Below are 23,445 nucleotides of genomic sequence, written 5' to 3'. Positions count from 1 at the left end.
ATCGATGAATCCAGGAGATAATATAAACAAAGAGAGAGAAGCACAGGCAGCCAAGAATAAACTACACATGGTGAGGGAAATAGAATGATTTATTGACAGATAAAATCCAGTTCGAAGTGCTTATGGAAATACAAAAGCATTAACTTATTCCCTCAAAAAAGTATTTCCAAAATCAGAGGCTCAGGAACTATGTCCGAAACAAGCTCAGGCACTTTTCCTCTGCTGAAAACCAGAGTCTTATAAACCATGTCAAATAGAACAAAAGTTTGCCACACTCAGCAAGCTTCAGGCACTTTTCTTCACCTCGGCAGACTTGATAATGTCAATGAACTCCGGCTGGAATGCAGTAAATGAAAGGAGCACCGAATATAAGTAGAAGAAACTTCAGTATATGTGAAGCAAAAGGAGAAAAAGGAAACATCATTATTACCTTAAGAGAAGCTCCACCCACCAAAAATCCATCAACATCAGGCTGAGCTGCCAATTCCTTGCAGTTTGCACCATTTACAGATCCTGAAACAGGTATTCCAAAAGCAATGAGAAATAAATACATACATAAAAACATGCCTGTGTGAGCGCAGAGAGTAGTTAAACACTTTCAGAAACTAGCATATTTAGTTTTCATTATCACCATCCTCTAGTACTCGTGAATCCTCCAGAAAGGAAGCTGTAATACTTTTGCTAACACTACACAAGATGCTCATTTTTAAGATACATGAAAATGAAATATCTGCAATCTCGTATTTGCAGTGTTTGCCACAACTGTCACCATCAGCAGCTTTAGGAATGTACATATAATGTATTATGTTGATTTTTATACGCGCAGCCATTACTGCCCCGTATCCAAGAACACAACTGTTAACATTAGCAAAAAAGGATCTCAGAGAGTTCCTTTTATTATAGAGCACAAAAAACCATGACACTTTAAGTGTAGCTTCTTTATACTCAAGCTTCAACTTGGCACGAACAGATTAATCAGTTAATGGGATGTCAACATCAAAATTTTACAAAAATCTCACCATTTCTACAAATAATTTCTTGTTCTATCAGCTTTACTTTCAATCTTTAAAAATCTTACTTTTCTTTAGAAGATTGAACATTCATTAGAAAAGAAAGTTGAAGACCTAAAAGCCAAAACATAACTTATATTGCACATTGTAAGAACAACTTAAATTCAGTATAAAGAGAAGTAGCACAAAGGACAAATAAAAAGAGATACCTCCATAGATTATCCGGGTTGTTTCAGCAACCTCAGGACTGGTGTTTGCATGGAGCCATTTCCTAAGTTCAGAATGAACCTATCATACAGAAAATAAGACAGGAATGAAAAACTATTCCTTAAGAAACTGAAAGCTTTATACAACAAAATCCACTTTATCACTAAAAATTAGCACACAGAATATAACTGAAGGACTCCTGTCATATACATCAGATGCAATAAAAAAGGGACGATATGACCACAGTTATCATCACCATCAAGTGGTTTACAAATGGGACACTTCAAGAATAAAACCCCAAATTCACTACATGTTGCATATAGCTTTTTTATTTTGTTATGTAAATTCAATCGGAAGCAATATTTTCTTTTCTCGAGTATCTTTTTTACCTAACCAAACCCACAATCGTAGTATAAGAAATGTTACGCATATCAATTTAGCAATAGAAAACGGTTGCTACATTCCATTCTGCCATCTAAATTTCCTGAAACAAAAGATCTAATGGTTTTCTTTCAAATTGTTTCCCTACAACAACTCCAAGAAATTCTCTAGATTACATCCAGACAAAAAAGGCAAGAGAAACAGTACTACATCCAAAGTAAAGCAAAGAAAGTGAGAATGTAATTAATTTTAAAAAATATTATAACTACAACAAATATGGAAAAGGTCTCTCTGACTCACTTCCTGAGCCTGAGCTGGAGTAGCAACTTTTCCAGTTCCAATAGCCCACACAGGTTCATAGGCCAAAACAATATTTGACCAATCTGAGACTCGTTCTGCCATCAGGAAAAAAAAAAAAAAAAAAGATCAAGGGATGACAGACAAATTCGTGAAAAAAAAATTTAGTACCACACACAATATCGTGAAATAATAATATAACCACATGCGGGACACACAATGTAATTAAGAACGAATTTAAGAATAAGTTATTAACAATTACAGAACACCAATAGAGTCCATAGTTCTTTCTAACTAAAACATAGGAAATCAATAGCATTAATACACAACACCTCCAAAACTGCACAAGTTTTCAGCACAGTGGCAATTATGTACCTGAAATTGCTTTAGTTTGTGCAGCAACAACATCCACAGTAGATCCTGACTCACGCTGCTCAAGAGTCTCACCAACACAAGCGATCACCTTTATGCCTTGAGAAAGTGCATACTTAACTTTATCCCCTACAAACTGAATGAAATATACAGAGGATGCAAAGTTAATTGCAGTACATGCTAAGAAGAAAAAGATGAGTAAATGTGAAGCACCAGCTGTAGACATATCAAAACAACAAGAGAATTCTAAAATTCTGAATAAACGCTGCTTACCTCATTTGATTCATTTAAGATAAGTCTCCTTTCAGAATGACCAAGTATAACCCAAGGGATACCCAAATTGACAAGCATCTCCGCACTGCACAAACAAGATACGTCAAATTTGAATTTTGAATGAAAAAGGCTCCATATGCAAATAGTGTCTTAGTAATCAGTGCATCAATGCAAAACATGTTACAATGAAAGAAAACATAAGATTCAACAAAATAGATAATTGCCCGATTCGCAATATGTACTGTGTCAAACTGAGTTTAATTGACGATTCATGCCGTAATTTGACCGATAATGAATCAAATCACATAAGAACCACCTTGAAATGGTTGATTTTTTGAGCCACTACTTACAGTTTGGTGGTCCAATAAAATTTTGTTATCACCAGTCTCTAGTTTTAATTAGACAAGCGCAAGTCAAATTAGAAATTACTGATAGCAACTTGCACATACCTAACCTCACCGGTGAAAGCACCTCCCTTCTTAACCCAACAATTTTGGGCTGCAACGTGAAAATCAGGCTTCAACAAACTCTTCACCAGAGGAAGAAACACAAACGGTGGGCTAATCACAACCTCTGCAATAAAATCAAATGATCACACACTTTAACACTTCTAATCGACCACACAAAAACAATTAAAGAAGTTCATCAGTTCTACAGCAAATTATATCTAAATTTTTCATAAAGCTCCTAATCAAATTTAACCCAAAAAAACTTGTAGCAAGTAGACTTATCCAATATTTCAACTTATCTAATTCAGATCTCTTGTATTAATCCCAGATTTGGCAAACTGTTTATAATAAGCAAATAAATACTAAGAGGCAAACACATACCAACGACATCTTGAGATGGCACTTGACCTTCGTTGAGTACATTAACTATCTTCTTCACTTCTTCAGTGGTTCCATTCTACACGCAAATTCAAAGCAAACAAAATTAAATAAATAAATAACCAATACACCGTACTGAACCAAAATGAACAGAACTCGTGATCTGATCAAACAAATTCAGTGCAGAGTAATCAACGGCTACAATAAGCCGAATCAAGAACTCACGCATTTCCAGTTACCGCCGACGAAGAACTTCCTGCCCATTTTGTTCGACAGAGATCTTTTGTTTGGTATTGGCCTTCGCTTTGTTGAACAACTGTATTTATCGGTGTTCAAGCCTTCAAGGCTCTTGCTGTGTAATATAAAGTCAGAAACTTTATTGGAAACTACTATTACAGCCTAGCATTAGGGAATATGCTTTTGGGTACGTGAAGAGGGGTGAAGGGTAGTTTTGTCAAGTGAATAAAACTTTAGGAACGTGTGAGTGTGAGAGTAAATGGTTTTCTTGACTCAGTGGGCGGAGACGTACCTGGTTGTGACTCAGTGGGTTTTTGTGGCCCACGGGTTCATGAGTCACAGAAAAGAGTGGGTGGTGAGTAACAAGATTGGGTGATTGATAGGCTTGCTAATCGGAAAGCCACGTCATCATATTTTGATATGCGCTACTCGTGAGTCGCATGACCCACTCGTGAGTCGTGCGGTCATGCATCATGGGTCATGCGCATTGGCGGTTCATATCAGATCTATAATGTTAGTTTCCTTTTTTTAAAGCGAATTTTAAAAGGTTTTAACTGTGGAAATTGAAGTCCATGAATAAATGATTTTCATATAGAAAATGTACTATAAAAATCAAGATATTTTTATCATTTCAAGGGTTTCAATCCAAAAGGTCGAAATCTGTCCTTTATATCTCCTGAGATGGCAAAGGTTGAACCACTTGTGAAGTTATGTGATATTTAATTCAACAAGATATTCATGGTTCCATGTTCATCGCTTTATATATAGATTTTTTTTTTTTAACAAATTTTATATGTAAAATATTATTTTAAAAATGTACTAATATTTTATTTTTAGAAATGTATATGTATAATTTGCATATGAAGTCATATGTACAAAATAAGTGATACAAAATAAATGGAAAATGAAGATAGAAGTCAACTAGCTAGACAATAGTGCATATATATGTCAATTAATAAGTAATGTCAGTCACGGTATATATTTAATTTTTTATGCGCATAATATTCTTATTTTTTTTCATATATACAATTTAATTTATTAAATTATACGTATAGTATTATATCTTTAGTTAATATACAACCCTACATAAATATATGAATAAAATAAGTGGATAAACATTTTTCACAACTTTTTCTCACAAACATAACGTGACAGTTCGCATTTGATTAAGTGAAACTCATTGCGAGCTGACATGCTGTAAGAGAAAGTTAATGAGAATAGTTTGTTAGTGTAATATTACTTTAAATATATATTACAGATTTGATATTATCTCTTTACAAGTTTCATGTTAAGAATTACAGATTTTAAATTGATGTGTTGCAATAGCATTATATTGTACCAAATCCTAAAATAACTGAACCACTAGTCTTATCTCTTATGATTAAACGGCAAAACTTTAGTTATTTTAGTTGGTTATCCAAAGATCTTGTGTTTGAGTCTTATAAGGTGACGACTTATTCATAAAATAAACCTAGTCATGACTGTGTTGTCTTTACAAATATATTCTCATTTAAATTAGTTAAATTTATCAATATGGGGATATTTTTGCCAATCAATTGAAATATTTAAACAAATAAAGGATTGAAACATCTCTCGTCTCTCTTCTCATTCCCACAACTCCTCTCTCTCTAGTCTCTTCTCCTCTTATTTCTATGAAATTGCCTTTAACTCAAACTTTAAGGTGAAAGCTAACTTTTCTAAAACTGGATGTTGAGAGAAAATTATGGCCTTTAAATATGGGGATGAATATGATCATAAAAATTTATACTTGGTTATCAGGTCGCCTACCCAAACGGACCAAACCTCAAGGGGAAACTGTAGGGGTGAGCGGTTCTGGGTACCCTCCATTTTTCAGGAGAACCGGAATCGGAACCGCACAGTGCAGGTTCCCAAAAAAAGGAACCAGAATCGGAACCGCCACAGTGTAGATGTTCCGATTCCTTTCGGGGTACCCTGTAAAAAATTATTACCCCTCTATTAGTTTAAAAAATGACAAAAATATCTTAAAAGTTTACAAATACACCCCTAACAAATATACTATTTGGGTTTAGGGTTAATTATAATGTAATATTATAATTAATTAGATTGTTAATATTTAATTAAATATTGTAATATTGTTATAATATAGTTATAATTAATTAAGTAATCATACCATAAATTAATGTATGTTTATAATAAAAAATTCTATCATTTAATTAGTATTATGTAATTAGTAAATAATTACTAATGTTATAAATAATGTCATATCATTAAGTATAATTTAATATGTAATGTTATATAATTATATGATCATACTATAATAGTATAATGTAATGTTATAATGAATTAAATAATCATACTATAAATCTATATTTAATATTATAATAATTAAATTTCAAATCATTTAATTAATATACTAATGTTTATAATGGAATGTTATAATTGATTAAGTAATCATATTATAAATATATAAGGTAATGTTATAATTAATTAAGTTTAATGTTAATTAAATAAGTAATAATATAGAAATTACTAGTTTTACATATATGTTATAATTCTGACTAATTATGTAATCATTTAACTATGTAATGCTATAATTAAGTAAGTGATCATAATATAATGTGATATAATAATGTTATAATTTAATTGAGTAATTATTTAATTATAATATAATGCTTAATTAATGTTTATAATGAAATGTTATAAGTTAATATTATAATTAAAAATTTATAATCACTTTAATTAAGTATTGTGCTAATGTTTATGTAGTAATAATAATTACTAATGTCTAAAACATAATATAAAACTCATAATCAATTAAGTAATATTTAATTATGTAATATTATAATAATTGTGATCATACTATAATGTAATGTTATAGTGAATAAGTAATCAGATTATAGATCTTTAATGTTATTATAATTAATTAAAATTTAATCATTAATTAAGTAATGTAATAAATAATAAGTAGTAAATTACTAATATTTATAATGTGATGTATAAATTTATAACAATAAGTAATCATTTAACTATGTAATACTATAATTAATTAAATGATCATAATATAATTAATGTAATAATGTTATATTTAATTAAGTAATTATTTGACTATAATGATATTAATTAATTAAATTTTTAATTATTTAATAAGTAATAATTTTTATAATGTAATGTTATAATTAAGTTTATAATAATGTCATAATCAATTAAATAATCATCTAATTATGTAATGTTATAATTAATTATGTAATCAACTAATCTAATATAATGAAATGTGAAATTACAATGAATTAAGTAATCTACTATAAGTATTTAATAATATTTATAATTAATTTGTTTTAAAGAATTTATAATTATTAAGTAATCAATAATTATAAATATATGTTACAAATAATCATAATCGTACATAAATTTATAATGTAATGTTATAATTAATTAAATTTCTAATCATTTAATAAGATTTGCTAATGTTTATGTAGTAAATTACTAATATTTATAATATAAGTCATAATCAATCAAGTAATCATTTAATTATGTAATGTTATAATTAATATATAATCATACTTAATGTAAGTTTTAGGGAATTAACTATTAAGTAATCATCCTATAAATTTTTAATGTAATATTATAATTAATTAAATTTTAATCATTTAATTAAATTTGTATTATTTATAATAAAATGTTATAATTGACTAAGTAATTATACTAAATCTATAATGTAATGTTATAATTAATTAAATTTCAATTATTTAATTAAGTAATATACTAAATGTTATAAATTATAAGTTAACTATAATGTATGTATAATGATTAAGTATGATATTAACTAGTAATTAAATTTATTAATGTTTATCAATTTATTATATATTATTAATAATACTAATTTATTATAGATATACTTAGAACTTGATAATTGAGAGTAAATAACTAAATATATTATACTTAATCAAATATACTATTTTATTAAAAAAAAAATTTTAATAACATTAAAAATGTAAAATACTTTTAATTGGATCATAATTCAATTTATTCACTTAATTAATCAAAACTTTAATATTAATGTATTATTATATAATAAAACTTTTAATATGGGGTAATTATATGTAATAGTATAATATTATATTTAATTAGATTATTCTGAAAATTTAACTTTTCTATTTAATTTTTTTTTATAAAACAATAGAAACCCTCAATTATCACATTTCACAAATATTCATTGTAGTCCAGGTTCCAAAACAGGTTTAAAAAATCGATTCCAAACCGGGTACCCCCTACAGTTTCAAACAGGGTACCCTTTTTACAGGTTCTTGTTCGTTCTGGTTCCTCCAACAACAAGAAACGGAACCGGAACCGGAACCGCACAGTATCGATTCCAAAAAATTGGAACCGGAACCTACCCGCACAGTACGGTTCCGGGTAGGTTCCGGTTCAGGTTTCGGTTCTATCTCCGATTCCAGTTCACCGCTACCTGTGCTCACTCCTAGGGGAAAGTGCCTTAAACCACGGTCATTTAAAGAATAGAATTGTACTTTAACCTCTTCTAAGATTTAAAGAAATATCAGCAAAGCCTATAAGGAATGAGAAACCATCAATAATCTTTTTGAAATTTGAAAAAAAACCATTCGCTACTTCCTTTTGACCATGAAACTAACTATCAAAATTGCTATAATCAGGAGAGGTAAACGATAGTTTTATGAAATATTAGGGGAGATAAATGATGGTTTTATTAAATATAGAGAAAATTTAGCTGCCCGGTCGCCCCAAGTAGCATTTAAGAAAATGGCCTTGAAACTGTTCATCAAATATTTATAATTTAGAGAAGATGACGTGGCATAGTTAGGATTAATTAAACACGTAAAAGGGTTAAAATGAAAAGATTAAAACATATGTGGTCCGAATCAGAAATAATGAAAGTTTTCAAAATTTGAAATTTCGCAAAACAAGCCCACACTCTATTCACGTCGCTTAATCGAAATTCATCAGTTGAAACGCGATTTCTTGAACGAAAGGAGGGACGCGATTTTTTCCGATCCAACACCAATTGATTTGCACCCTAAATCAATTTCTGAACCCTAAACCGAATACAGTCGCGATTTCGGCGATATAGTCGCGATTTTCGATCGATTTGTTGAACCCTAAGATCGATTTCTTCACTATAAACGGAATCTGCGCGTATTTCGGCGATACAGCCCATATTTCCAATCCAAACTACAAATTTTCACACCAAATTCAATCCAAAACATGGCTGACACTCACAATGACGACGACAACCCAACGCCACTTCGAATTCTCGATTCGGTGGCGCCAGACGTTAATGGCTGCTCCGGTCGATCATCGACCATTGAAGGTGGTCCACACGTAGAGGAGACGCGGCGGCACAAGAACAGAGGGAAGAACCAGCAAAGGGTCTGAAGACGAGGAGTCAGGCGAGACTTCAGGCCAGAAGAGGATTCCGGAGAGAATGCAGGCCAGGGGGGGATTCCGGCGATAATTCAGGGCAGGAGGAGTCGCCGGAGGATCCAGGCGACGAGGAGAAGGCCGGCGAAGATAGGGTACGTAGTTTGGGATGTTGCTTGTAATTTCGCTTAAGCGATCATTATATCGCTTAAGCGATTATTCTGTTTTACTCGTGATCGCAGCAATGATCGCTTAAGAGATCATGAGTGTTTACTCTTGGTGGCTTAAGCGATCTTAGGTCTGGGCAGAATCACAGATTAAGAGATCTCAGTTAACTTTGGTCGCTTAAGCGATTTAAAATCGCTTAAGCGATCTGCATGAGGCAATAAAGATCTCTTAAGCGATCCATGATCGCTTAAGCGACACAGGGTTTTGGTTTATTTTTGTTGATGACATTTTTTATATCATTGTGCAGATTGTGCGGGACCGTAAGCTGTAGAGAGTACGAGTTGGAGCCTAAAGTGAGAAGGTACCCTACTTCCCTGCAAGGGTGACGGTGGTCGAGCGGGGGGAGTTTTGACAGAATAAGGGCCATTTTAGCTAGAATGAGGCATGGTGAAAGAGATTTGGTGAACATTGTTTCGGTCAGTTTTTAAGAATTGGAAAAAAGTGGAAAAAGTCATTTTGGGGGCAGGGAGTGCATTACATGTTGATGCACTCAGTAAAATGCAAGAAAAAAAAGAAATGTGGTTCGTGGGGGAGGGAAAGCCAATCGGTTTGGTATGATGGAGTATGCGTTGGTGACGGGCTTAGGATGCGGGAAAGTGCCAACTAAGGCGGAGGCAGACGCAGTAAGGAAGAGTGCGGGAGCCATAAACTTTTGTAAAAAGGTTTTGAAAGGGGCAAAGTCTATTACAGGAAAGTTTTGAGAGAGGCTATCTACAGTTCGGTTTAGTGAGGCAGAGAGATAAAGTGTGCTTGATATTGTTTTTACATTCTATCTATTGGCTGGTGACTCAACAAAAGCTATTGAGAAAGATTGGTTGCTGTTTGTAAGCGACTTGGAGTTCTTTAATTCTTATCCGTGGGGAGGGTATCATTTGAGCGAACCACAGAGCCTGAAAAAACCAGACATGGCGTTAAAGCATGGAATGGGGCGGGAGGCTAAACCAAGCACATATAATTTGTTTGGCTTCCATGGGCAATGCAGGTAAATATTAATAGCTCTAGTTATATTTTTTATATATGTGTGTTGAATAATGACATGGACTGTTTTTTTACAATGTAGGCTTGGATGTACGAGGCCATCCCTGTCTTCGCTAAGGGGGGGGGGGGGGGGGGGAGGAGCAACAATGTGAATGTGCAACAGCAATTTCCTAGGATGTTGCGGTGGCATGTCGGGAGCTGTAACCATTGGGATTAGGCAATTAGAGATTGAGATTCAAGCAGCTGGGGTAAGATTGAAGGATTAAGCTTTTGATATGCAGTTGCTTTTTTATTTTGCTTCATCTGATTGATTTTTTTCCTTATTGCAGGGAGTCGTCCGTCCCTTTTTGACCCCTATTGGGGATGAAGCGGAAGAGGACTATGTCACATCTTTCAAAGCAATGGAGGATGAAAGGGATGAACAGATAGACCGCCTGATGCGGGACTAAAAGGGGTCACGCATGTGATGGCAGTTGCAGGGCCATTACTTGACAATGTCGTTGATGATGATAATGAAGCTCGGGGGGCCGAGGATGAGGAGGAGAAGAGGGAGGAAGAGGTTCGATGCCTCAGCAAACGTAAAACAAAGTACCGCTTTGCCGAGACTCGGCGTAGGGAGAATGAGGTTGTTGACCTCATCAACGGCCTGTTTGAGAGTTTTACAACAGCCGTTTATGCAAAGCTTGAGCAGATGGAAGAAACAATGAAAAGGGTGGAGAAGAAAGTGGAAGGTGGGAGGGAAAGTAGCTAGAATGGAGGGCGAAGTTGGTACAATGGAGGAGAAGTTGGTGGAGAATTAAAGGCGGTTGAAGTGGCAAACTGGCTTGAAAAGAGAGAGAGCCGAAAGAGCAAGTTTGTGAAATCGCCTACATGGTAGTGACCAGGTAAAGAAGAAGAAAATGAAGAACAAATGGAGGAACAACCAGAAAGGGAAGAGGTTGAGGAGGTTTGTTGGAAGTGGGGCTGGTGATAATGGAGGGGGGGAGTTGGGGGCGAAGGAAGCGGGGATGTAAAATTGGGGAAGGGGGGAGGAAGTGGGGAAGGGAAATTGGACTCAAATGTCGATTTGTATAGGCCAATGAGGAAAGGGAAAAACTCTTTATGCTATACAATGGATCGGGAATTGATGGCCATATAAAGTGTAAGACACGGGGATTATCCCGCGGAATGGTTTCAGAAGTTGTTGACGATGGGGACGTGGCGATGGACTCGGTGAGTTATGTTCACTTAATTTTCCTTATTTTTTCTGTGTTTTCCATACTGATCTTGTTGTTTTTATTTGATGTAGCACATCGATGAGATATTGGCACTGATGAGGCTACGACGACTAGTGATGGTGAGCTGTTGTATCCTGACTGTGCTATCACCGATGTGGCGTTTGGGCAAACGCTTGTTTCGGCTATCGGTCTTTAATTAAAAATGCCGTTGCTAGTGGTGTAGCAAAAGGACCGAAGCGGGAAAACGATTGGCTGCACAGGTCGGATTGCATCCCTGGTGATTTCCGGTTTGATGATACGATTATGCAGTACGTAAGGGGGGATCGGCCCAAATATGGCCACGGTTGGGCCTTTGTTAAAAGAGTGTACTGCATCATCCTGTCAAACAGATGCACTGGATAGCAGTCGCTGCGCATCTAGAGGAGGGGTGTCTGAAGATCCTTGACTGCAACCCAACCATTTGTCGAGCGACAGCAGTTGGGAGTCGAGTTGGAGCCACTGTCCAGGTTGTTCCGCGGGGCTGTTGCGTGACAGCGGGATGTTTGGGCAGTTGGGTGATCAGGTACTAACCGGAAATGGCGAATCAGCGCTACTGCCCCAATAAATGAGTCAAGGTAAATTTTGTTTAAAATAACTTACAAAATACAATTGTTCTATAAGTTTATTATAATGCTAATGTCTTCTTCCTATTGTAGCGCTGAATGTGGGGCATATGCCCTGAAATTTATTAGTTCGACATGACCAACAGCCCGATGGACAGCTTGAATGACGAAACAATGATAGATGTCGGGAGCGCTGGGCTGTCGACTGCTTCCATGGGAGATGGATCGTTTGAGTTTTATGTGATGTTGATGTTCATACTTGGGTTTTTTGAGTTGAGTTTATGTGATAACTGTTATAATTATCAATAAGGGTGGATATACATGTTCATTTTCAATGGTGTTTGTGTGTACTTCAGACTGCTTATTTAATTTGTTCCATTGGCTTGGCTATTTCTATTCATGCCTTTCTCATATTATGGTGTTTACACTGCAGGTCACTAAGATGGAATGGTCAACTCCACAGAAAGTCAACCGAGGCACCATATAGCCGCATTGGATATCATCTTGAATTGTTTGGATGCTAGTGCAGAGCCAGAAAGCATCGGGAAGAATGATGTCGTGGGCATCTTTTTAAGCATGGACTGCCCTGATACCATTCATGGGACTTAAACTGTTTGGCATAAAAAACTAAATATAAAATTTACTATGTATGTGTGTGATCATTGTAAAGAATTGGATCTGATATTTGGGATATATTTTTGTTTGTCCATATAAGATAATCATCAGCAGTTTCAATTTACTATGCATGGTTTGTCCATAAGATCATGTGTCTTTTAGTAATAATCGCTTAAGCGATACGAGAGGTCGCTTAAGCAATCATTCGTATTTTAGTAATAATCGCTTAAGCGATACGAGAGGTCGCTTAGCGATCATTGTCTGGGCAGATGTCATTCTGCCTCGGAAAGATCGCTTAGCGATTTAAATCGTTAAGCGATCATGGGTCTTTTAGTAATTATCGCTTAAGCGATAGGAAAGATCGCTTAAGCGATCACAGTCTGGGCAGATGTCATTCTGCCTCGGAAAAGATCGCTACTCTTATCGATCGCTAAGCGATAATGGGTCTTTATTAATTATCGCTTAAGCGATAGGAAGATCGCTTAAGCGTCATAGTCTGGGCAGATGTCATTCTGCCTGGAAAAGATGCTTAAGCGATCATAAATCGCTTAAGCGATAATGGGTCTTTTATTAATTATCGCTTAAGCGATAGGAAAGATCGCTTAAGCGATCATAGTCTGGGCAGATGTAATTCTGCTCGGAAAAGATCGCTTAAGCGATCATAAATCGCTCAAGCGATCATGGCGTTTTTATTAATAATCGCTAAGCGATACGGTTGGTCGCTTAAGCGATTCGTTCAGAGCACTTGTTCGGTTTATTACATTTATATCAAAATATAGTTCCTTTACACGTCAGTATGAAACCTAAGGGTTTACGATTCGTTCAGAGCACTTGTTCGGTTATTACATTTATATAAACATATAGTTCCTTTACACGTCAGTATAAAAACTATAAGGGTTTACGATTCGTTCAGAGCACTTGTTCGGTTATTACATTTATATCAAACATATAGTTCCTTTACACGTCAGTATGAACACTATAAGGGTTTACGATCGTTCAGAGCATTGTTCGGTTATTACATTTATATCAAACATATAGTTTTACACGTCAGTATGAAACCTATAAGGGTTTACGATTCGTTCAGAGCACTTGTCGGTTATTACATTTATATCAAACATATAGTTCCTTTACACGTCAGTATGAAACCTATAAGGGTTTACGATTCGTTCAGAGCACTTGTTCCGTTATTACATTTATATCAACTATAGTTCCTTACACGTCGTATGAAACCTTAAGGGTTTACGATCGTTCAGAGCACTGTTCAGTTATTACATTTATATCAAACATATAGTTCCTTTACACGTTAGTATGAAACCTATAAGGGTTTACGATTCGTTCAGAGCACTTGTTCCGTTATTACATTTATATCAAACATATATTTCCTTTACACGTCAGTTCAGTATATTTTTATATGTTTGTTAATTATTTAGGAAATATCAGTATATTTTTATTAATTTCGACCCATTAAGTGAATTAATTTCATTAATACCAACAAAAAGTTCAAAAATTAACAAAAACACCCCCCCCACCCAACTTCCCAGATTCTGGTACCGCCGACAGCAACGAACGACCGGAAATGGCCGGTAATGGCCAGTTGTGACCTTTTCCGGCCATATCCACCGTCGATGTGGCCGGAAAAGGCCCAATCTTCCCGTCATGGATTTCAATGAAATGTCCGACTTTGACGGTCAACGACGGCCAAATGTTGGCCATCGTTGACCGACAACGACGGCCATATATTTGGCTGTCACAGACGGCAACTCTGGATTTTTCCGTTCGTCTACGGCCAGTTCTGGGGATCGTGGGCCCTTTTCGGCCACATGTGGTCGATCTGGCCGGAAAAGGATATAGAGGCCCTATCGGCCAGATCCGACCACTGTGCATCGAAACGCCTTCCCGGTCAGATTCCGGCTCCGGTGGCAAGAATCTGTCACCGTGGGTGGTGGGGTGGGTGTACTGTTAAATTTTAAAACCATTTGCAGAAGAATCGGTTAAGCGATACAATGGATCGCTTAAGCGATCATGCGATTGGCAGAAGCAAATCTGCCCAGGTCCAGATCGCTTAAGCGAATATTGCTTTTTCCCCTGGTCGATTAAGCGATTGTAGATCGCTTAAGCGATCATGCACCTGGGCAGAATCAATCAGTCCAGGTGCACGATCGCTTAAGCGATCCTTTATCGCTTAAGCGATCCGTCTGCGAAAACACTTTGTCGCTTAAGCGATACACTAATCGCTTAAGCGATCGTGGGCAATATAACATTTGCATCTTTTATCTCTGAATTTTGAGAAACTAAAATTACCAACACGTATAATCCATACTTTTTCCTCAATTTGACAGCCTAATTCCAAACTAAAATCACCAACAAATATTTAGACCATGTAATAAGAATACACAATATAAAGGATATTATTAAAGGTAACAATAAAATTTAAAACATCAAAATTTCATCTTCTTCGAATCGACCCTAATTACTTCTGGCAACTGCTTCTCTTGTGACCAGGTTGCTTGCAAATTGAGCACTTATTCATCTTCCGGGGAACCTCAAAGGCTGATGGAATACGCTTAACCCTTTTTCTCCCTTTGGTGTCTTCTTCAATGGCGGCTGGAGGATAATGTCAGACCCCTCTGGCGGCACTACCCACTGCTCTTCTGGAGGCACCGGATATATCGTTTTGAATATGCTAGCAGTAGTGATCTGTCATATAGAAAGGGGAGCAAAGTTCCATGTAAATTCTTGAACCAAAATCCGGCTTCCGTTGGTGTTTCAGTGCTGTGCTAGTGCATGAGGACAAGGTAAATGTTGAATGTCAAGACTTTACAGCTGCAAGTTTTTGTAACAAGGTTAACTAGGGCATCGGACCATAGCGGACAGTAAACTCTTGAGCATTAGAGGATAGGCAAACGTGCATTTGACAGTTCCATATGTCTCGCAATAATTTTTCAGCTGACGGAACAAGGGTTGTAGTAAAATTATCTGAATCCATACGACGCTCATGGAACCACCGCGACAGTGTCCTTGGATTGCATCAAAAAGTGCAACTATTGGAAACTCTCTTTCTATTAACAACTTCGAATTTATGGACTCAGCTATGTTCGTGGTCATGACATCAAACCTTCTTCCAGGAAAGTAAGCTCTACTCCATCTCTCGAAACCAACATCATGCTCAAGATACTTAGCAACTCTAACTCCTTGATTCGGATTTGTGGAAGTGTTCCGAACTCATCAACCGATAAGCTTTTGCTGCCATGTAGTATGTCTGAAGGAGGCCAGCACACTTAAACTTTTGTTTTATGTTCTCACCAAGGTGCCTCATACAGAATCCGTGATGTGCTTGACGGTAAATAGTGGCAATCCCTTCTTTATAGAGTTGTGCCTATTGATATTATGCACAACTCGTCACTGTCAGGCACTATCGTACGTAACTGCTGAAAAAACCAAGTCCACGACTCGTCATTCTCAGAGTCAACCACACACATGCAACAGGATATGTGTGATTCTCGCTGTCCTGTGCAGTGGCCACCAAAAATGTACCTCCATACTTTCCCGTTAGAAAGCAACCATCAACAGCCAACACCTTTCTCATGTTTACAAAACCCCTTATAGCAGCACCATAAGCAACAAAAAAATATTTAAACATCATATTCCTGTCCCACTTCAAAGCCGTCTTGCTACCTTGGTTTGTCAACTCAAGCATATAACGGTACGCTTCTAATACTGCGTACCGTGCTCCGGCGGGCCCTCACAAAATCTTGTGCATGCTGTCTACCTTTCAGCATTTCCAGTAAAAAAACACATCCCAACTCTGTGCGCACAAGTCTCTGAATGTCTTTAGGAGATGGACCTTTCCCTTCGACGAACCGACTTTTGACAAATTGTCCAATAACATCAGCGGACGCTTGTCGATGCTCACCTGAAATATGTCCCAAACACATGTGTGCTCAGGGTATATGTGCTAAGAATAAACTTTTCCGACTCCGCCAACCTTCTACATAAACCCGCACTTGCAGTCGGTCACGACATGCAAACCGTCACAGCCATGAAATTTGACTTTTTGGTGATGAACTCAAAATTACTTTCACAGCAACAAGTTTTAGCTTCCTCACCACTTCCTCTTTGTTGTCAAATAAATACCCTAGCGCAAGTCGATCCATCCGTAAAGACATGAGATGATCCACTACTACCTCCAATTGCCCCTTTAACCTGCATAAACGACCATAGTGTTCTCTTCTCCACAATCTACGCCTTGCATAATCGTATTTAAAGGAATCTCTACATCTGTGGGAAACATCTACGGGGTCCTCCTCACTCACATTTTATTCTGCCCCCCATCACCAACCTCTTCTATAGTGTCCTCCTCACCACCCAATTGACCGTCTACTCTTGATTTTTCAGCTAACAAATCAATGGCCTCGTAGTTCAAATTACACCAGGCAAATCTCCGCCTACATCCTCGTTATCCCCTTCCTTGGAACCAACTTCAACGGTTTTTCTACATAAGAAACCCTTAAAATCGGCCTCGAACCACTATCGGCCATATCAATCATAAATAAGTTCACACTTTCATCCGACTTTAATACAGCAGGAGGGTACCTATAATTTTCAGGAGCTCTGCTTAAAACATACTTCACAACTACTATCACCGCGAGCAACTCAAATTACCTCTTCTAATTATTTCATCATCAACTCATCAAAACTAACCTCTGTGCTCACAGCAATTGGTGAACTTCTTGTCTCCCAATCACTTCCCACCTACTTTTCTCCTCACCCACTCACCAAAATATTCAACACCCAAAACAATTTTTCCCAGTATAATAATAGCCAACTACCTGTAATGCAAGAAAAACAATATTCTTAAATGCTGTACTAAGGGTTCAAATAGTTTAAAAAGAATCTGCACATTCGCATATTTGGTCTGATGTATCGCTTGAACGATCATGGTTATTTATACTGGATCGCTTAAGCGATACACCTGATCGCTTAAGCGATTAAGATAATAACCTTGAACGCTTAAGCGATCTTATGCCATTTACTGATCGCGTAAGCGATCTGCTCCCATACAATAGACTTAACCGATCGCTTAAGCGATCTTATGCCACATACCTGATCGCTTAAGCGATATACTGCTGCATTACCAGACCTACCGGATCGCTAAGCGATACACCAGATCGCTTAAGCGATCCATCGTGCCCAGAACACATTTTCAGTCATCTCCACCTACAATCGATCCATCATACCCAGAATAAATACCCGAAACAATTTTCAACAAATTTCACTCCTTTCAACTACATTACATAAACAACCCAACAACCTAAACAACTAAATCAAAATCATAACCCAAACCCCATCCATTAAAATCTTTGTAAATCTAAATATAAAATTTAAAAAGGAGATACACATACTTAGGCGAAAGTCAGGAGGAGGAGGAGGGGATCTTTGCGGAGAAGATGTTAATGGTGGAGGAAGAAGAAAGTGTTAATGGCGGTAGAGATGCGGAAGAAGAAGATGTAGAGGAATGAGGAAGAAGAAGATGTACAGGAAGGAGGAAGAGAGAAGATGCAGAGAAGAGAAGATGTTTGACGCGCCAGAAGAAGAGAAGAAGATGCAGGTAGAGATGCTAATGGCGGGGAGGAGAAGAAGGTTTTGGGTTTATTTGCAACAATTTCGGATTTGTGGAAATATAGATAATTTGAAAAGATTACATAATCCTAATTAAGCACTAATTACCCTTAATCAATAATATGGCTATTTAGTTAACATTTCAAAACTTGTAGCCTTTTAATTAAATGTAAACTTCAAATGTCTTTTTAAAACTTACCCTAAATGGGGGAGTCAGATTGAGGGGAGGTTATTTCTTTAAATTTCGGGGGAGGTACATATTTAGAAAATTTTAAATTTGTGGTACCGCTTTAAAATTTGGGTACAAGGGTTTTTAAGGGAAAAATAATCACAGTTAATTTTAAAGGGTAATACTAGCCTTACAAAGAGGCATACAAAGACTCATACAAAGAATCAAATCTAGCCTTTAAAATTCACGATGGCCTCTTTCTCTCTCTCTTTTTCTCTTCTTTCAAAAGTTGAATTTAACTCTTTGTATGGATCTTTGTAACGCTAGTATTACTCAATTTTAAAACCAGTTTAGCGCCCTAAGGGCAAAAATGGAATACAAAAAAACCTTCATCGTCACTCGCTTCATTTCCCGCCACGATATACACAGTAGGGTTTCTACTTTCAGTCAGATTCACGCATTCAAAGTCGTCTACTGACCAAAATCTCTCATTCGATTTTAACTAAAGCTTCAGATCCGATCCGATTATACTTACAACGATGGCTGGTCAATCTGATTCTCCTATCTCTCTGTTTTCTCCAGAAGAGGTTTCGATTTCTATATTAATTTAACTTTTTTTTTTTTTTTTAAGTTATATGTTTTTTACTCGAAATCAGTGTTTCAATTGTTGTTGACCAGGTTGAGTTTATTGCGGAAGATGAATTAATGGAGATTGTGCCTAACATGAGAATGGATCCTCTCAATTTCATCTGTGTATTTTCTGAATTTGCCTTTCTCTGTGAAATTGAAGTTCAGATGTTGTTTTTGTTAATATTAGTTTGTGATAATTTTAAATTATGGTTGAGTTGTTTCAAATGGCAGGGCGATTTTGGTCCATTCTTTCCTCAAATACCCGTTAAAGTGCCGCTGTGGCTCGCCGTGGCTTTGAAGAAGAGAGGAAAATGCACAATTCGGCCTCCGCAGTGGATGACAGTTGGTGTGTATTTATTTATTTGTTTATTTATTTTTATGCGAACTTCCTTAATGTAATTTTGTTTTCCGGTATATAGTTCTGAGTTGTCTATGATTATTTAAGGGCAGTCTAAAAAATAAGAAATTAAAATGAACTATATATTCAATTTGTCTCTAATTTCTTATATTCTTTGCTATGTGGTGTAGAAAATTTAACACAGCTTTTGGAGGGAGAACGAGAAGATCAAGGGACATTTCAGGCTGTACCATTCCATTATATTGAGATCTCCAGACTTCTTTTTGACCAGTAAGCATTAGTGCATTTATATTTTGTTTTTGGTTTAAAATCATCTATTATATGAAACTATATTGATGTGGAACGTAACTTTGTGGATAGTAGTGCACGTGAAGACATTCCTGACATATATATGGTGAGTTTGAAGGCTATTTATTCTTGTTAATTAGACGTTTTGATTTCTTGGAAGTCCTTGACATAAATCTTTTTTCATAGGTGAGGTCTCTAATTGAAGACATCAGGGATGTACGGCTGCATAAAGTTGAAACTAATTTGGAGAAATTTAGTGCTACATCGGCAGTGAAGGTAGACTTTGCATCTCTCTTCTCTTTTGTCTTGATCATCAGGACTGATATTTCTATGAAGAAGGGAAAAGTTTGGATATTTTAATATCTAAATGTAATGCATTGAAAAGGTAGAATATCTCTCCTTTTAGTAGCCCCTGTATATAGAACTTCTTAATTCATTTTAGATACAGGATTAAACCACGGGATCTAACTACAATAGTAAGCAAATACAGAGACTATCACATGACAAAATTTATGCAGTTTGGCCGTGCGGGTATGCCCATAGAGGGAGATACCTCTATACAAGAAACTTGGGGCATTGAAAATCTTATGTATCTTCTCAATAAATAACTTGATGTCTTGTTATCTCCTTAGATTGAATATGTTGTCATTGTGTTTGTGACTTTGGTGGAGGTAGCTTTACTCTTATTAGTAGCATCCACCAATTGAGAAGCTGGATATGCTATTTGGGATTGTTTTGTTTAATACATACTTTTTAGGAGCAATGGTTGACTGTTTGTGAGACATCAGTGCCAAAATATCAAAATTAATACTTGGGTTGTATAAATGATCGCTTTGTTGTGGCTCATTAAATGTCTGTGAGAAACATGATTGCATTATTTGTAGGATGGATTTTGGAACTACAATCGTAATTTTTTAATCTGTTGGTTTGCATGCTCCTGATCTTGTCAATATGCTATTGCAGATTGCACATCTGTCTGCAATGGAAGTGAATGTTGTTCGTCCATTTGTTGTGAGATCCCTACAGGCATTCTACAAGCATGATAATCCAGTAGTGACGGCAGATTTAGACAGTATGTCTAACAGGCAACCACAAGTAAGACAGCCACAAGTACCTAATAATGCAAGAAGGGTAAGTTCTTGCTTATACCAACTTGGTTTCTTTATATATTCTCACTCAAATTTGATTTTTCATGAATTTTATTGGTTAACAGTTTGAATAAAATTATGAAGATTGTTGCCCAGGATTGTCCTCTAACTATTCTTTTTGTTTTACAGCAACCTCTGAAGCGACGGTAAATGGTTCCTTATCTTTTCTAATCTCCTTCTACCTTGATTGGGAACTTAGTTTCAGTTAGCTAGCTCAGAAGGCATTTCTGCTCTAAAACCTTTCCAATATACCTTTCTCTTTCTATCACCCAGTGCCTTACTCACGTGGTTGCGATTATTGAAGCCTCATGTAGTAATCTTATTGTACTAACACTTATTTGTAATTATTATTTCTTTATAAAATAAATTGTGAAATTTCCAAGTCACATGTTATTGTTGAGTTTGTATCTCTTTTATCAACAAATCCTCGGNTCCTCTCAATTTCATCTGTGTATTTTCTGAATTTGCCTTTCTCTGTGAAATTGAAGTTCAGATGTTGTTTTTGTTAATATTAGTTTGTGATAATTTTAAATTATGGTTGATTTGTTTCAAATGGCAGGGCGATTTTGGTCCATTCTTTCCTCAAATACCCGTTAAAGTGCCGCTGTGGCTCGCCGTGGCTTTGAAGAAGAGAGGAAAATGCACAATTCGGCCTCCGCAGTGGATATCAGTTGGTGTGTATTTATTTATTTGTTTATTTATTTTTATGCGAACTTCCTTAATGTAATTTTGTTTTCCGGTATATAGTTCTGAGTTGTCTATGATTATTTAAGGGCAGTCTAAAAAATAAGAAATTAAAATGAACTATATATTCAATTTGTCTCTAATTTCTTATATTCTTTGCTATGTGGTGTAGAAAATTTAACACAGCTTTTGGAGGGAGAACGAGAAGATCAAGGGACATTTCAGGCTGTACCATTCCATTATATTGAGATCTCCAGACTTCTTTTTGACCAGTAAGCATTAGTGCATTTATATTTTGTTTTTGGTTTAAAATCATCTATTATATGAAACTATATTGATGTGGAACGTAACTTTGTGGATAGTAGTGCACGTGAAGACATTCCTGACATATATATGGTGAGTTTGAAGGCTATTTATTCTTGTTAATTAGACGTTTTGATTTCTTGGAAGTCCTTGACATAAATCTTTTTTCATAGGTGAGGTCTCTAATTGAAGACATCAGGGATGTACGGCTGCATAAAGTTGAAACTAATTTGGAGAAATTTAGTGCTACATCGGCAGTGAAGGTAGACTTTGCATCTCTCTTCTCTTTTGTCTTGATCATCAGGACTGATATTTCTATGAAGAAGGGAAAAGTTTGGATATTTTAATATCTAAATGTAATGCATTGAAAAGGTAGAATATCTCTCCTTTTAGTAGCCCCTGTATATAGAACTTCTTAATTCATTTTAGATACAGGATTAAACCACGGGATCTAACTACAATAGTAAGCAAATACAGAGACTATCACATGACAAAATTTATGCAGTTTGGCCGTGCGGGTATGCCCATAGAGGGAGATACCTCTATACAAGAAACTTGGGGCATTGAAAATCTTATGTATCTTCTCAATAAATAACTTGATGTCTTGTTATCTCCTTAGATTGAATATGTTGTCATTGTGTTTGTGACTTTGGTGGAGGTAGCTTTACTCTTATTAGTAGCATCCACCAATTGAGAAGCTGGATATGCTATTTGGGATTGTTTTGTTTAATACATACTTTTTAGGAGCAATGGTTGACTGTTTGTGAGACATCAGTGCCAAAATATCAAAATTAATACTTGGGTTGTATAAATGATCGCTTTGTTGTGGCTCATTAAATGTCTGTGAGAAACATGATTGCATTATTTGTAGGATGGATTTTGGAACTACAATCGTAATTTTTTAATCTGTTGGTTTGCATGCTCCTGATCTTGTCAATATGCTATTGCAGATTGCACATCTGTCTGCAATGGAAGTGAATGTTGTTCGTCCATTTGTTGTGAGATCCCTACAGGCATTCTACAAGCATGATAATCCAGTAGTGACGGCAGATTTAGACAGTATGTCTAACAGGCAACCACAAGTAAGACAGCCACAAGTACCTAATAATGCAAGAAGGGTAAGTTCTTGCTTATACCAACTTGGTTTCTTTATATATTCTCACTCAAATTTGATTTTTCATGAATTTTATTGGTTAACAGTTTGAATAAAATTATGAAGATTGTTGCCCAGGATTGTCCTCTAACTATTCTTTTTGTTTTACAGCAACCTCTGAAGCGACGGTAAATGGTTCCTTATCTTTTCTAATCTCCTTCTACCTTGATTGGTAACTTAGTTTCAGTTAGCTGGCTCAGAAGGCATTTCTGCTCTAAAACCTTTCCAATATACCTTTCTCTTTCTATCACCCAGTGCCTTACTCACGTGGTTGCGATTATTGAAGCCTCATCTAGTAATCTTATTGTACTAACACTTATTTGTAATTATTATTTCTTTATAAAATAAATTGTGAAATTTCCAAGTCACATGTTATTGTTGAGTTTGTATCTCTTTTATCAACAAATCCTCGGTCTCTCTGAAGACTGACGTAAAATTATGTGAGACTATTCGGGATTTTGTTCTATTTAGGT

The 23,445-nt window shown here is 36.0% G+C and overlaps 3 protein-coding genes across 4 annotated transcripts; 2 read left to right on the top strand and 1 right to left on the bottom strand.

Annotated features, from left to right (window-relative positions):
• Position 1: 1 nt before the first annotated feature.
• On the bottom strand, positions 2–3,771 carry LOC116117743 (triosephosphate isomerase, cytosolic). The gene is made up of 9 exons (XM_031403757.1): positions 3,593–3,771; positions 3,371–3,446; positions 2,990–3,113; positions 2,541–2,625; positions 2,271–2,403; positions 1,899–1,993; positions 1,220–1,298; positions 431–513; positions 2–336 (listed from the first exon to the last, which is right to left on the bottom strand). The coding sequence occupies exons 1-9, from the start codon at positions 3,629–3,631 to the stop codon at positions 286–288; spliced, it is 765 nt and encodes a 254-aa protein (XP_031259617.1). The 5' UTR covers positions 3,632–3,771; the 3' UTR covers positions 2–285.
• A 15,029-nt stretch (positions 3,772–18,800) lies between these two features.
• On the top strand, positions 18,801–21,170 carry LOC116117762 (DNA replication complex GINS protein PSF2-like). 2 transcript variants are annotated; one of them, XM_031403779.1, is made up of 8 exons: positions 18,801–18,995; positions 19,087–19,161; positions 19,270–19,384; positions 19,567–19,666; positions 19,760–19,790; positions 19,871–19,960; positions 20,648–20,815; positions 20,962–21,170. In XM_031403779.1, the coding sequence occupies exons 1-8, from the start codon at positions 18,948–18,950 to the stop codon at positions 20,980–20,982; spliced, it is 648 nt and encodes a 215-aa protein (XP_031259639.1). In that variant the 5' UTR covers positions 18,801–18,947; the 3' UTR covers positions 20,983–21,170. The 2 variants fall into 2 exon arrangements, with proteins under 2 accessions (XP_031259639.1, XP_031259638.1); XM_031403778.1 differs by having other exon boundaries at positions 19,757–19,790.
• An 89-nt stretch (positions 21,171–21,259) lies between these two features.
• On the top strand, positions 21,260–23,144 carry LOC116117709 (DNA replication complex GINS protein PSF2-like; the record flags this gene model as incomplete). The annotated part of the gene is made up of 7 exons (XM_031403718.1): positions 21,260–21,283; positions 21,392–21,506; positions 21,689–21,788; positions 21,882–21,912; positions 21,993–22,082; positions 22,770–22,937; positions 23,084–23,144. Coding segments are annotated over 7 exons (549 nt in total), but the record flags the coding sequence as incomplete, so codon positions are not given.
• Positions 23,145–23,445: the final 301 nt, after the last annotated feature.

This window comes from Pistacia vera, unplaced genomic scaffold (assembly GCF_008641045.1).
Source record: "Pistacia vera cultivar Batoury unplaced genomic scaffold, PisVer_v2 Contig820, whole genome shotgun sequence".
NCBI lineage: Eukaryota > Viridiplantae > Streptophyta > Magnoliopsida > Sapindales > Anacardiaceae > Pistacia > Pistacia vera.
This window is presented reverse-complemented; position numbering and strand designations above follow the sequence as displayed.

Bases quoted from the DNA above. Each gene is read 5' to 3' on its own strand.
- LOC116117743 (XM_031403757.1), bottom strand. From the start codon at position 3,631: ATGGGCAGGAAGTTCTTCGTCGGCGGTAACTGGAAATGC. The intron at 1,299-1,898 runs GTGAGTCAGAGA...TCTGTATGATAG, and splicing joins CTCCAGCTCAGGCTCAGGAA to GTTCATTCTGAACTTAGGAA. The intron at 514-1,219 runs GTATCTCTTTTT...TACCTGTTTCAG, and splicing joins AACCCGGATAATCTATGGAG to GATCTGTAAATGGTGCAAAC.
- LOC116117762 (XM_031403778.1), top strand. From the start codon at position 18,948: ATGGCTGGTCAATCTGATTCTCCTATCTCTCTGTTTTCTCCAGAAGAG. The intron at 18,996-19,086 runs GTTTCGATTTCT...GTTGTTGACCAG, and splicing joins CTCTGTTTTCTCCAGAAGAG to GTTGAGTTTATTGCGGAAGA. The intron at 19,385-19,566 runs GTGTGTATTTAT...TATGTGGTGTAG, and splicing joins TCCGCAGTGGATGACAGTTG to AAAATTTAACACAGCTTTTG.